At 39.8% G+C, this 15,357-nt stretch overlaps 1 protein-coding gene across 1 annotated transcript in view; it reads right to left on the reverse strand.

Annotated features, from left to right (window-relative positions):
* The window catches only part of MMRN1 (multimerin 1), a 38,962-nt gene that overhangs the window by 16,108 nt on the left and 7,497 nt on the right, over positions 1–15,357 (reverse strand). The window contains exons 2-4 of the mRNA XM_030947779.1: positions 9,393–9,512; positions 7,168–7,274; positions 1,910–2,008 (exon numbers count right to left, since the gene is read on the reverse strand). Of these exons, the coding sequence (XP_030803639.1) occupies positions 1,910–2,008; positions 7,168–7,274; positions 9,393–9,512 (326 nt within the window). The remainder of the gene's footprint in view (positions 1–1,909; positions 2,009–7,167; positions 7,275–9,392; positions 9,513–15,357) is intronic.

Consider the following 15,357-nt stretch of genomic DNA (forward strand, 5'->3'; position numbering starts at 1 on the left):
CATAGCAGGTGCTGATGGAATGACAGACCACAGCAGTCAGGCCTGGCCCCAGGCCATGTTCGCAGGGTTAACAGCCACAACAGGTATCTCTCTCTTTCTAGACTGACCCAGTTTGATTTAAAAATAACTGAAAAGCAATTAATATGGACGTTAGAGATTCCAATTTCAGATTTGTTTCTCAGAGCATAATTCCTACTAACGGAAGTGGCTTATCTCAGTGCTCTATTGATCAAGCTCACTTTTTTTATAATAGGCCCTGCCTGCTTTACTAAACATGCCCCTCCCTCCAGCCCTGAGAGACTTGGTTGCTCATACTTTATCACCAAGGCACAACAGCCTAACTCCCTTTCAAAAATACCACTCTAAATCTCCATGCCAGATTCCATCTTTCCCTCTCTTTCTCCTCCTGTCTATTAAGATCTAAAATAAAGCACATACATGCATGTAAGTACATGCATGTGTAAAATATCCATAAATCTCCGTAGCGATCTTAATTATGACACCCTGTTCTCTCAGCATGCATTTCAGCCCACAAGAAGGTATTTAAAACCACAAAACACAGACCTGAGAATATAACTTGACTTATTTATTTGCTTCAGGAGAATGTTACTGGATATAGGCCAACAGGCGAGTGACAACAACACCACAGCATGGAACAGATGATGGTTATACAAAAAGGCAGTGTAGACAAAAATAAGACAAGAATCAACAGATTCAAAAGAAAAGGAAGGTAGTAAGAAAGTTCAAGGAATATACTTGCATTAAACACTTCACACTCCTCCACATCTTGGCCATTTTTTGGCTCCCCATCATGAAAAGTAGAAAAGGGCCACCAATTGAGATGAGGTGCATGTGGCCAAACTCACGTGCTGCCTCCAAAAATCGTGAATGTTGCAGGATTTCACCAAGACCAAAGCTGCCATCAGCTAGGACTCTGGCTGCCCTCGGAGCCCCAAACTCCACCTCTGACCTGATCCTGAGACACTGGGGGAATGGGGCTTTATCCCCATGAAAAACGGCCACCATTCATGTTGCAGCACTTATAGGCAGCAGTGGGGTGCCTCCTCCTAAAATGGCAAACATTTTCAGGATTTCTCCCAAACAAAGCTTCCAGCGAATAGCGACCAAAATGTGGAGAAGCTTTTCACAAAGCAGTCATCTAACATAGGTTCTGAATATAGATCACTATTTGAATGAATCTTTTTTGTTACTGACCAGCTCTTACAATTCTCATTTTTCTGTACATACTTCTGCAAGACAACACTGACATTATATTCCAAAACATAATATCCAGATTGTGTTAAGTAAACACAAAAATGAGCAAGTGCATAAGGCAATAAGAAATACTCTCAAACCTCTCTGGTATAAATGTTTAAACTCTCATTTTGTTTCTTAGTTATTTGATCATCCTAGACATAGTAGCTTAAAAGATGCCTGAGCTGCCCTTGTTAAGGGTTGAAACATCTTTGTACTGATTTTGAATAAAGAACCAATATTTGTAAGAAAATACATAGCAATAATCATGTCCATTACTTCATTACATTTTCTTCTGTGTGCAATGCTGGTCTGTACTACTTCTGTATTTGGGCTGGGGTTTTTTGCTTTCATTTTCTTTTTTTCCTCCTGTTAATTAATTTATTGTATTCAATAACATTATTGTTTAAATATTTCTATACCAAATACTTCCCTGGTTTTAATTTCAGCACAAAACCCTCTTATTTCTGACCTGCTGCTGCATTTAAATTCATTATCTTCTGCCCATCTTTATCAGAAGAGCAAACCACTGCACCATGACTGATAGAAATTGACATTGCATTCAGGTCCCTTCAGTAGGCAGAGCTTTTCCTCAAATTGTTTTTGCAGTGATCTCAGTGACCAGGTAGAGGTGAGAGCAATTTTAACAACTGACCTGGCCCACTGGGGTCCTGCAAAGCTCCTGGTGTCCTCTCACCAACAGTTCTGCTGCTTTCAGCCTGGTTGCTGTGTATAACTGATTGCTGTTCTTGAGCTGGAGAAAAAAGGAAAGCAAAGGATGCGAGTGAACCACAGAACATGATAATTGGGATGACTGCACAACAAATTTTTTTCTTTCTTTATTCTGTACCAGCTGTACCAAAGCCTGATCATCTGCAGTGACTCTTACCTGCTTCATGAAGTGTGGGACCACCTTGCTCAAGATGGTGACTGTCTTTATAAAAGACCTCTCAAGAATGGCAGGGGCTGGTGTTAATATTAAAATGTCAAAATTTGCTGTATAATGAACAGAATTTTTAAATGCCACAGGCAAAAAATTCTAGAGGAATAATTTAGAACAATATAAAACAGCAGTATAAAGACAATACAGAGACTGTCAGCTGTAAAGTTAATTAGGGATTTTTAATGGTTACAAAATCAACCAGGTTTGTTGAAACTGATTTTTGGGTTGGGTTTTTTTGTTTTTTTTTTTACAGATCACACAGATCTTCAACCATGGAAATCTTACTACTAAAGGCAATGGTGATACTACATTTTTGTGGCACCTAAAAAATAAGAACAATTTCAAAAGATAATCAAGTTCTAAGTTCCAACAAATGTCATCTGACATTTATGACTGGTATACATATATTAAAAAAACTTCACAAAGGTGGCAATTTTGTCAGTATTTTCTCTGGTTTCTCTCAGATGAGATTATCTGTTTTATTTTACATTTCAGCCCAAAAGATCTGAGAGTAATTTGCAGATAGCTGGACTAACATTATTAATTCAATGTCATAGCTGTGGAAACTGAGGTCCAGAAAGTTAAGTGCCTTCACTCACAAAAAGTAATGAACTGGTCAGATAGCTGGAAACAGAACTGAGATTTCTATATTCCTGACATACATTCTCTAGTCATCAGGCTTAATGATGCTGTTTTATTTTACTTTTTTGAAAAACAAAATATGCACAAATTAGGTAATAAATTTACTAGTGTAAATTGATACCAATTTTTATATACTTGCTCAGTTTGTGGAACATTTTGACGTCAATGTTCCAGGAGGAGCATATCACATGTGGCACTAATGTGATTTCCAGTCTTTAGTACAGTACAAGCAGAATAACTTGGGTATGGTGACATTATTTTGCACTTCAAATATTAAAATCTAGTTTAGCCATAATGCGAGTTTCCAGGGAAATGGATTAAAATGCAGAGTCAAGAAATTCCACATTTCACATAACATTTGAAAATAAATAGACTGCAATTAGGACAATATAAGGTGTTTCAGTTGTAAATTAAGGGTGCTGTAAAAATTAGGCGAGGAACTCAGATGAGATTATCATACAGATCAATAGTTTGATAGAATCTTTTCAAATTGCCTGATGAGAAATACAAAATCCTCAAATGGTTATAATTTCAACAGCTTCTGTTATCTTTCTGTGGCATGGTTTTTGACAGAAGCTAAATTCTTGCAGTCAGCCCAACTCATTATACAGGATTTATTAGGTGGTGTTGTGGTGATACAATCTATGACAAGGGAGTCGGTTACTTGCCTGTGATAAAGACCAGCTGATCAATGTCCTTTTATCCTTTTATTTACTGTCTTTCCATTGCTCTAAATGCATTCACTGAAATTGTTGGTGCTACAGACACCACATTTTTTTATATATACTATCCGCCTTATCTTTCATCCTCCTTAGCAAATCAATTGCCCCACATTCTAGAATACCCAAATCCTCACAGTTTTATTCACTCTTAAAGTTCCAAGGATACATATTTCTCCCTGTGTGCTTGTTTTACCAATGCTTTAAAATTGTTCATGTAAATAATGTTCAGGTAACATAATGGCTGCGAGACCAAGCACACAGCACCTCTGTCAGAGCAAACCAGTCATGGAGCAAACCCCAAGTGCACTGCACTGCCTCTGACAGCAGCAAGGGCTGGAGCCAGTGATGCACACACACACGAACCTCACCCACAGACAGCCACATATTGTGTGCTTATCACATTTCACCACAGTACAGGAAAGGTACTTGGCAAGTAGCATTAGAAATTCAGGCTTTTCATTTGTAAAACAAATTCAGAGGAGTCACTAGCAATACAGCTTCTCCTACATCATTCTTCCAGCAGGGCTCAGGCCTTTTCCAAAGGAATCACTCCAAGACATCATATGTTGATTACATTTATGTGCCCCTTATTCCCACAGCTGAGATTCCCATTGTAGATGCTGGATAAGAGCAGGTGTGATAGAAGCACCAGACCAAAAACCTAATAGACATACTCTTTAGGGTAGAAATAGCCATCAAACGACTCACATTTGAGACCCTTTAAAAATTAGATATGCCATGCTCAGTTCAAACAAGAAAAAAAAATCAAATGAGACAGCTAGACCCACCTTAGAGGGGTCATTTGCAATAACAAAGCACCACAAACAAAACCAAAAAAGCAGCAATACGAAATCCAATGCAATGAGTCCTTCCAGTTGTATCAGAAAAACAGGTAATGCATACAGAAATTTAACATTAGGTGTCTATTATCCAGTATATTGGCCTAGATGTATAATTTATTCTCCTACATATTTTTAAACACAGTGCTCAAAATAATTTCAGGGAATATTAAAAAAAAATAAAAGAGATAGCGTCTTTTTGACTCAATATATCTTTGGTGAAGCACGAATGGCTGAAGAGGCTTCCCAGAGAGGGGGGTAGGTATTTTCCTCCCGTTCCCTGTGTTTCAAGGCGAATTCCCACCTTTTTTGCATGCCGCTCGCCGCATGCAGAGGATGGGACATCGCACGGCCATCTGCTGGAGAAATGGCATCACTGCCACTCCAGGGAATTTCGTGCTGACAGCGGCTGTGACAGAGCCGGCTGCTGGCTCTAAACCATACAATTCGGTGTTCTGAATGTGCATGGAGGAGCCAGGATTTCATTACTACACATGCAAAGTTAAAATAAAACTGTCTTTAGTAAAAGTGACGTAATGATGTCTGCAACTCCGCGTTGAAGTGTCCTTTTGTTTTAGTGGTTTTGCTCTCAGTTAAGCATTTGATATTCCCAGGTCAAAATGATGATGCTTTAACTGTTTAATCATCCATATTGACTTGTCTGGTTAAACTTATAAAAATGACGTCTATATTTTTTCATTCTTATAAAATTTCTTCAAAAATTGCATTGTCCACGCTGGAATAGGATCCTTGTCTTAGCCAATTTGGTCATGTGTTGCCACAAGGGAGGTAAGGTTAGAAACAGCGATCTGAACACATCACTTCCATCTCTCTCACTACTGCACTACCTTGAGAAGCATCTGTAGCTAAGCAGTTACAAGGGGGCCACCAAATAAGACTTTCAGATGTGTGGTAATAGCTACCAGGTGGTGCTAAGTGGTTTCTCCTGCCTAGACTATCAGACTGAAATAGTTTCATATGACTTCACTCTGAGAGAGAAGTTAAACCAGAAGGCATTTTAAATCAGCATTTGCTACGAGCAACCGACATCCCCCTTGCAGCACCTTTCCAGGATCTAAAGGATTGTCAGAACAGCCCAGTTCCTTTGGCACAGAAACCCTTCAGTAACAATTCTGTTGTTGAACAACAGAGAGGCCAAGTGGGAGGCTCAGTGACTCGGGAGAGCCTCACTCTCCCCTGCTGTTGTGGAGCACAGGAAGGAAGACAAGGCTCTTGGGCTCCCAGCTGTTGAAGTTCATTAGCCCACGTCCCTCCGTGGGAATTGAATAATACAGGCAGGCTTGTGCTGGTGGTCTGCTCCTCATGGGAGGCAGGATTCCAGAAGCAAGGAAGAAAAGCTTCTCTGACATAACACCTTTCATCCCAATCTCTTTAAGCATTTCTACAAGCATTAATTAATTAAATATCCCAGTGCCCCTGTGAGATAAGTGTCATCTCAATTTTCTAGATGGGTAAACTTGGTTATGCAGATTATAAGTGGCTTCCCCAAGTTATTCAGTAAGCCAGAAGAGGTTTGAAAATAGAACCCAGGAGATGTAACATGCGCTCCTGTAACAATTCACAGCACTTCCCTTTATCCTTATTTTTTACACAGATGCCACTACAAATTGAATTATATAGATTTTCTTCCTAGTCGATGTTTGCCTGTTATTTTGATGCCATTTCAATTTTGTCAACTGTGATGTCACTCTTCAATGCTACCCTTTACATTTTTTTTAATCTATTTTTGCTAATGTTTGCTCTTTTCTGAAAGGAACTATTTAAAACACTTGATCCATGCTCACTGGACAGCCTTGCTGATTGACTGTGCTCATATCTGTTAATGTCTGACTCCACAATGTTGTGCAGAGCAGAATTCTGTGCCTGCCAAGGTTCTGGCTCTTTGGCACTGAAATTTCCCTCCTGGATGTGAACAATAGTGATTTTTCTTCATTCCTCTACATTAATTTTTAATCACAGCCCTTTACTTTACCACTGCTGATTGAATTCCCTATCATATCTGATAGCCTTTCTTGCAATACTTATTAGTTTAAAACCTGTATGCTGATGCCATATCTAATTTTTCAAGGACTGCTTGCTTAAGGCCAGCAGCAAAGAAAGAGCTTTTATAGAGATGTAAAATTACAATATGATGCCACATGTTTGCTCACCAGGGCAGAGGTAAAAGGCTATTCTGTCAAAAAGGGCACAATTATACAGGGATCATCTGTAATACCTAGAAAAATTCAGTCACTGTTGAAATGAACAGCAGAAGAACTACAAAATTCAGAGAAGTAAAAAAAAATTGATTCATTATTTTATCGCAAACAAAATATACTCTTGGAGTCTGAAACCAAAAGGCAAAAGAATAACACTGCTGTAGAGAATATTGCAGCAAGTATCCAATAGAAGACCCGGATTTAATTCCCCCAGCACTGAAATTCTCAATAACTAAAAGGTCAAAAGTAGAGACACACTGAATGCAAACTCCATATTTTAGCAAAATGAAATATGGCTGAAGATTTTATGAGCATTATTTAGAGTGGAAGAAGGGAAAAGACATTCTGCTTAGATGCTCTGGAAATTCACATGCAGGGAGCAGTCAACATCCCAAAGCTTTTTCTTTTTTTACTGTGCATTTTTTCTGGATTTGAATTTAACAGAAAGCACTGCATTTGTTTTCAACAGAACCATTTGCTCACAGATCAAACTTGCATTGTTTTCTTTTGCTGAAGTGAAGAGTTCAGACCGTTACAGTTCTACTCACCTTTGGGTTGGCAGCTTTGCCCACTGTACCCAGGACAGCACTTCCACTCCAGTGATGTCACTATTTTATGTTTGATTCTGTAAGCCTGGTGTGTTGTTGTCTGGGACCTGTGAAATGAGAACAATTTAAATCTGTTTTACGTAACCAAAGAGGAGCTGTAAGATACCTGCATAGCTTCATCACATTATCTCACTTGTCATATCCTTTTATTACTGCTTGAAATTCAAAGTGAATCTAACCAGGGTTTGGTGTTTCATTAGCAATCAGAGCTTTAAGACTGCAACCTCCAGATTATCTGCATGAATTTTAAAGAAACCCGATGTCTCTTTAGATTTCTTCCCAGAATATCTTACTCAGGATTCAAATACTGCAATCTTTTATGGAAGACATTACCATTAATAATTACTAAACTGAAAAAAGGGAGCCAAAATATGATTTTCTTGTACCATTTTTCTTTGAAATCAGTAGAAAAATGCATTCACAATAAATTTACACCACATCAGCACACATTTAGTGCACACTGGAAACCTTCCCTTCTGATTATTTTAAACAAGATTATACAAACATTAATCCAATAAAGTGTGAAAAAAATCCACTCTGGATTTCAGGGAAAGGAGGGCCTTTCTATGTAATTGTGAGGCCTCAGTTATTACTTTTACAGCATGCAACTGCAGAGGAAGCAGCAATTTTATTTCTATGTTCCAAAAGATTCTGCATGTCCTGGTTACCCCATCACTTCTCCTAGGTTTCTTAACTTCACAGAGAAGTCAGTTTAGAATGAACATGCTGCAGCAGGGCATATAGAATAAACCACAGCAGCTCTCCTTGTCCTTTTAAGATGTTACATACAAAGTTAAAAAAAAATAATGTCACATGCTATTACTAGTTATAAGCACTAACACAAAGAACCTCTAAAATCTCAGAAAATACGATGATAAAACAGTTACTGAATTGTTTCGTACACACAATCCCTGTATAAATCATTCCAGAAAGAGACAGATTTAAAGGCTGTCAGACTGAAAAATATCCTCCCAATGCATTAAAAAATGCCACCTTATTTTACACTCCAGTTAATGTTGTCACCCTTTCCCAAGGGATGTAATATTACATATATTAAAATTCTCATAGCAGCTGGTAGAAGATTTGCATGTGTCCCCAGCCAGATTTGGCTCTAAGAAATGGCTTTTTCAGCAGCAAGAACTCAATAAAGATTAAGGTGAACTGAATTCAAGACAGTTCCTGGTTATTTTGCTGTATGGATGGTCTTATGATAAAAACCCCTTATTCTGCATTAGCATAATCCATTCCTAAAACCACTCATAAAAATGAAGGGTCCATGAAAGGAGTTAATCAGGAATAGCAATTTCAAAAATAATGCACGTTAAAAAATTCATGTAAAGGAGTCTCAGAAATTTATGTAGTAGAGCCTTATTTATAGGAGCAGCACAAGGACTTAAAGCAAATGAAATATGAAAAGAACCTACAGCAAAATAACAAAATTGGCAACACTTCAAGCACAGGGTCCACTCCACAGTTTTGCCATGCAGTCAACTGCATTTCAGAGTCACCAAATGCTAAGGAAGCTATTCCCAGTTTCAACTCAAAGCTTTAAGTGTGTTCTGCCATACCATCTAGAGGACAATTCCCAGAACAGTCAAACGGACTTTTAAGAGGCTTTTAAAATTTGTCAAGAGAAAAGCACATTAAAACCTCCATTTTGCTGGTGCTGTTTCATTTTGCCATTTTCCAAATTCATGCATGAAAATCCAATTTCACTTATGACTGAAAGCTAACATTTAGAGAATACAATGAGGCACCCAAACCACAAAGGACAACCTGAGTGTTTAACAGAGGTATTATTTACAAGCTCCACCCAGGCCAATTACTTGTCTAGGTTCACTGCCTGACCAAAGCTGTGCCAGAAATAAGCACTAAGCAGAGAGATAATAAAAATATTTATGCCTCTCAGGGGAAGCTTTTTGATTCAACAGAGCACAAGCTTGGAAAACTGCACAGAAAGGATTTTCTTCCCTGTGTGTGCTTTAAAGCTTTGTACTTGTGCACCTCTCTTTGACTCGAAGACTTTGAACTGACTGGAGGGTGCCAGAGTGAGGGCATGCTCCCTCTCGTTTCCCTTTCAATTTTTCAAGTCATAATCACATTTATGGTGTATTTGGTTGTAATTAAAGTGCTTGCAGATAGTCTTTCTTCCCAGTTCTCCATACCTCTGAGCACAGGATCCAATTTGCCAAGTGCAAGGTTTTGCTCTGCCTGATGAGAAGGTTTCTAGGTTATCCACCACAACTGTAGGTATGAGTCTGGTATGGACATAAGCACACCAGTTTCTGCAAAACAGAGAAGGTAAAATGATTAAAAGTACAAATAAAATTTTCCACCATACCATTTATGATACTTAATTGTGAAAGTTAAACCCATAATTTACGAATAGGAGTAAGTTACAAAAATTAAGTTTGTTTCACTCAAACTGCCAATGTTGTCTTGGGCAATTACTTGGTCTTCGTGCTTCAGCAAATAAAACAAATAATCATTCCTCCATCTCTACTTACATTCATATAGCAAATCTGTATTTTAACTTGCAAACATCTGTGGAGCTCCAAGAACAAAGAAGCTCTCCTAGATGACAGTAATGACAGGTCTTAAAATACACCTAATTTTCCAACTACAGAAACTGTTTATCCAGAATTCAAAGGATTTTTCAGTGAGGTTTTTAATCATCCACAGCTTTCACTTTATGGACAGCCTTTCTAGTATTTCTCCCTTGGCCCAGCAATACCGTGAGTACAGGAAGACCTTGTTTTCCAGTGCACTGTGAGGTCAAATCCACACACAGCAAACACATGCAGCAGCTCCACACTTGCTTGTGCCTCTGGATGCCCATCCAGAGAAGGCAGTCACATACAAAATGATCAAACTCTATATCACTATATCACTGCAGTACGGGGGGCCAGAGCTGGTGAGTGCAAGAGGTGGTTTGCTGGGTTTCTTTGAAAAGGTTTCTAAGGAAGTTGGAAGCAAATACAAACTGTTGAATCATATTTTGAAACTTGGCTACAGTAGAGAATAGAATTAAGTCAAAATTATAAAGCGAATAATGGCTCAGGACAGATTTGTACAGGGAAATTATCCCACAGATATATATTGGTGTTCCTTGAATCAGAAGCAGGTAGATAAATGTGTGATTTTCAGGGGCTCTTGGCAAGGTCACTCACCAAAAGATATGGCAGGGGCAGGGGGGAAGCAATCTATTACATAGTAAGAAGACAGATCCTAATATAAATAAGGCATTAAATCAGAGGGATGAAAGACTAGTTTGCTTTTTCAAGACACAGTTTATCAACACAATCCCACATTAATCTAGAATAGGCACTATATTAATTAACTAGGGGGGAAGTAAGTAAATAGGGGGATGGCAGGGTTATACAGAATTTTACAAAATCATTTTGTGCAGTAAAAAAAGCTCAGCTTGAAGAATTGCACAAGTCTCATGATACCGAGTTTCCAACTAAGTAGGTGTCAGAAAAGGGTCTTGTAATGCAGAATCAGTTACAAATATAGGCTTATAGAGATAGTATCACTACATACAGTAGCTCTCATCAGAGGAAAAAATCATCTTGGAGTCATGGCTCTCTCAATAGGCCAATTTATTGGTTTGCCTTAACTAAGCTAAGTAATAAATGCTTGAAATTATTAGGGAAGGACTAAAGAACAAACAGTAATCACCACTGCTTCAATACATGAACTCTCTGTTGCTGTATATGAGTTTATAGCGAGTTCGAACAGAGAATTCAGGTTTGGTCCCACACCCTAAAGAGAGGTGGAAAAAAGACAAATGAAGAGCAGGAGGGATATGAAGTCATGACATTAATTATTCAGTTAGTCTTGTTAAGATAAATGGGCATCAAAACAAAACAGGTTTAAAATTAAAGAAGACAAAAATGAAGAGTCAGGCAGCATTTCCATAGTCATAGACTGTGTTGAATTTGGAAGCCAAAAGGGATATTAAAAAGCAGTACAACTATTTAATGAAAAAAACATACCAATAGGGTATTATCGGTTCAGGTTTTTTTAATAATCATTAAGTCGCAACTTTAATCTTTGTCTCGGGAAGTCTCCCAGCTGCAGACTGGAAAGCATCCTGAAAGAAAGTATTATTGTTTTTCTCCTGGTGGAACAAATGCCTATTTGGCCTAGTGCTGACTTCTTACTTTCATCTTTAACTTAGTGCAGCCTATCTCAGGATCACATTATTCCCTTGTCTATGCTGAAACATATGTAATTTTTGACTTGGCAAGTTAGTGACTAGATATTATTTCAGTTGTAGGATTGGTGGAGCTGCAAGAACTTCCAAACAATATTTGCATATGAGAACTTAAAGTTCATCTTACTGTGTTGTGTTTTACTGCTAACATTTTCTTCCAGTTAAAGTTAGTTCTTTTCATGCTTCATTAATATATATATTTACTCCAGATAGCATACCTCGCTATGGGCTCCTTAGAGTGAAAATCAAAATACAATTAAGACCAGATTAGTTCCATTTACTTAAGTGGCATTAGTATAGATTTACAGTGTTTCAAACATGAAAAACAGCACAAAACACAAAATAGTATCAGCATCTGTCCTTAAGTGATTGCTTTTGTCTACTGAGATCCTACCAGTGTACACACATTAAGCTCAGTAGTGCTGTACTTGGAAAATGATTCCTGAGAAAAAAAGCAGGATAAGCCAGAAAGATGCTAAAACTAACAGATTTAATCTCATAATATCTCTACTGCCATTATTGCAGCACTCCCTTTCACAACGCACATTGTTTATTTGAGGAATAATGTGCCTCATATAAAATGGGCTTTTACTGAGTGCCTTTGATCTGATTTTGCTCACTCACTCTCTACTTGCTTGAGAGTTTTCATTAAGATAGTATTTCTTCTTAATTAGGTATTAAAAGGCTGTGCTCTTTTTGATGTTTCCTTTAGGTTCTCACTCCTTTAGTTACTGTCTTTTATCTGTGTGTATTAATTAAAGACTCCATAAATATTTACTAAAAGTCAAATGCAGCTATCAAGCAGGAGCATAAATATTAGGTATTCTGTTCACTTTCTCTGGGGAAGTCAGAAGCAGCTATATTTGAGAGACATAAAATCGGCAAAAACAAGAGGAAATTTTAGTCTTTCAAGTTTTGCAAGGGATAATGAAGTTTACTTACCCACCCCTCTGAGTGGGGCATGTGGGTCCTTCACAGTCTCGTGTATCACAGAGACTGGCAGTAGGAACAAAGTAGTAATGATATTTGAGTTAAACACCAGCAGCACAGGGGACTTGGTGCCCTTGGAAGCCCTGCCAGGAAAACAGCCCTTCCTGGGGGCTTCCTCACTGAGCATCAGGGAGCACAAGAGTGGGGCTTCTTCCAAAGGAAAGGGTCAGCCACACCAGCCAGGCACTGACCTCACCAGCAGCAGAGCTACCACAGCACCAGGAACCTGCAGGGGCATGGCAGGAACAGGTCAAGGAGCAGCCCAGCCGGGCCCAGGTAAGGAGCCAGGTCCAGGAGACTGCTAAAGACAAGCACCCTTATAAGGAAAGTAACACAAGCTCAAGGCTGGGCTTAAGTGGAGTCCTGGCTCAGGGGTGTGGGTGGAAGCTACAGGTGAGGTTGCTTAGGTCCATCAAGGCTTGTTATCCTGCTCAGTGCAGGCATGAGATCTCTTCCCTTTCACAGCTGTGGTGAGGGTTCTGCAAATTCATACCCAAGATTAAAACCTGTATTTTTTTTCCTCTGAAGTGTAGCACAGAGATTAAAAAAAAAAAAAAGAAAAAAAAAAGAAAAAATCCTCCCAGCATATTAATGGGATACTAAATATTTCTTAACAAATGCAGGAAGTGATTCTGGGCCAGACTGACACTGATCTATTTAGGAAGAGCTCTGACTAAGCATGGGGATTTGCTTATGATTGAAACTAAGTATAGAGAATGTAAATATCTAAATTCCTAAATAAATCTTAGCAATTAACTGATGGCATACAAAGTCTGCTCAGAAAACCTCTGAAGCAATGATGCCATCTCTAGCTGTTAGGCAGTACCACTTGTGCATTCCTGTTCCACATTAGATCTCTAGGAAGTGAGGAGCTAAAGCCTTGGGCAGCTGGGTGCTAAGCATCCACCTCTGAAAATAAAGAAACCAAATATAGGGGTCAGATTTTAAAATCTGGGCTACAGTGGGGCAGGGGTGAGGTTAGGGACTTGGGCCTGTGGCTCCCTAGCTTGCACTTTAACCTTGCATGCAGATCTGACAGCCCACCAGAGAAAGGGATGAAACAGAAGATGTACAGCAATATTGTCATTGACAGCCTGTTCTGCAGTGCACATGTTTGGGGTATACATCATAGTAACTGAGAGTCGTTTTACACCTGAGCAAATGGGGTCAATGAAAAGATAAAATAATTAAAACAGGCATTAAAAAAATTTGCAAAAGACATGAAAGCACTGGAATATGGTTTTCAATTAAAAAACCAAACAACCCTACCTCCCCCCCAAACCTTTAAAAATTCGCACTGTTTTTTGTTATAATTATTATTATTATTATTATTACTAAGGGTATCTAGCTTTGAGGAACAACTATTGGGACTTGCCCATTTGGAGATGCCTTCCAAAGGAAAATATGTTCCACTACACCCCAAATGTTAAGGGCTATTCTTGTTTTCTAAAGACAGTCTGAACTCAGGCTCTGGTCTCTACCAAAAATGTAACTAACTTGAGCAGATTGTTTCCATTTAAAATATTTAACTCATTGTTAATGTACGTGAGTGCAATGTCTGAAGCTGTGGTTCTCACATGGCCCAACAATCTTTGATCAGGCTAAATTGGAGGAAATATTCACAGCAAAAGAGCCCCTGGTGTGACTCATAATTAAGTTTATGCTACCAATGAAATAAGCTCATTAAGAGACGTTAAGAATGTAAATATAATTTTGAAATCAAATTGTCTGAAAAAATGTAGATTTGGAAATAGAAGATGAAGCGTGGCAGAAGAACTATGACAGGCTGTGTTAATGCAAAGGCAGAACAGAAGACAACTGATTTGCATAACAGGACTTTAAACCTGAAAATCCTCTTTACCCTCTCTGGAATAATTTATTCCAGATCATCAACACAGGCTTCTAACATGCAGATTGTGTTGAGAGCTGGAGGAGCCTAGCGTCTCTTTTGCATTGAGCCTGATTTCAATCAGGAAAGCTGTATTTAAAAACAAAACAAAACCTTCACAACATAACAACAAGAAAGAGCAATACAAGTCCCCAGCTGGCAAAAAGCCCAAGTGACAGATTTCATCCTCCCCTCGCATGTCTTGGCCAGGAACACGCACTGGTGGCAACGTGTGGGAGAGTCCTCAGGCCTTTGAAGCAGCCTCCTTGATGTGGTATTTGCTGCGGTATTTCCAGCTTAAATCAAACTGTTCCTGGCCCAGCTCTGCACTCGGTGGGCTTTGGCTGTACCCAAATGTGACATCCCACCCTCAGGGCTGAGGAAGCACCGACACTGAGCAGCAGGGCGCAGCAGGAGGAGCAGCATGGAGGCTGTGAGGCCTCAGGGCTGAGGAAGCACCCACACCGAGCAGCAGGGCACGGCAGGAGGAGCAGCATGGAAGCTGTCAGCCCGTCTGCTCGGCAGCCTCGGCAGCCAGAGCCCTCTGGGCCTTGGGGCCATTCCCAGTTCCAAGTCCTAAGCAGGGAATTGGCCCCGGAGCCTGCCCAGGCGGCTGGAACAAATCGCCCACAACGGGCAGGGACCCATCCATGGCACCCGGACGCTGCCTTTAAGCCTGTCTGTGGCTTTTGGGATCCCCGCCTCCTGTTTCGGGGGACACTCGAGAGCTCTTAAGCCCGTTTTTGCGCTGTTAAACCCGGTGCTAAGCCGCGATCAGCCGGGCTCAGGCCGGCAGTGCCGGGCACGGCGGGCAGGTGGCGGCCGCAGCCCGCGGAGGTGCCGGCGCTGGGCCACCCGATGCCTCTAAAAAGCCAAGTACAATTTACGCCAGTTTTTTTAAGGTCCCTGCAATCCCCCCTCCTGTTGTAAAATGTTCCCCGTGTCCATTGCCGGAAAAAAAGCAAACTTCACAAAAACTGCTGGCAACGCCCGTACGTGATTCCTTCTGCCTGCTTGTAAGCACAGATGCTTC

Source organism: Camarhynchus parvulus, chromosome 4 (genome assembly GCF_901933205.1).
Source record: "Camarhynchus parvulus chromosome 4, STF_HiC, whole genome shotgun sequence".
In the NCBI taxonomy this organism is placed as follows: Eukaryota; Metazoa; Chordata; class Aves; order Passeriformes; family Thraupidae; genus Camarhynchus; species Camarhynchus parvulus.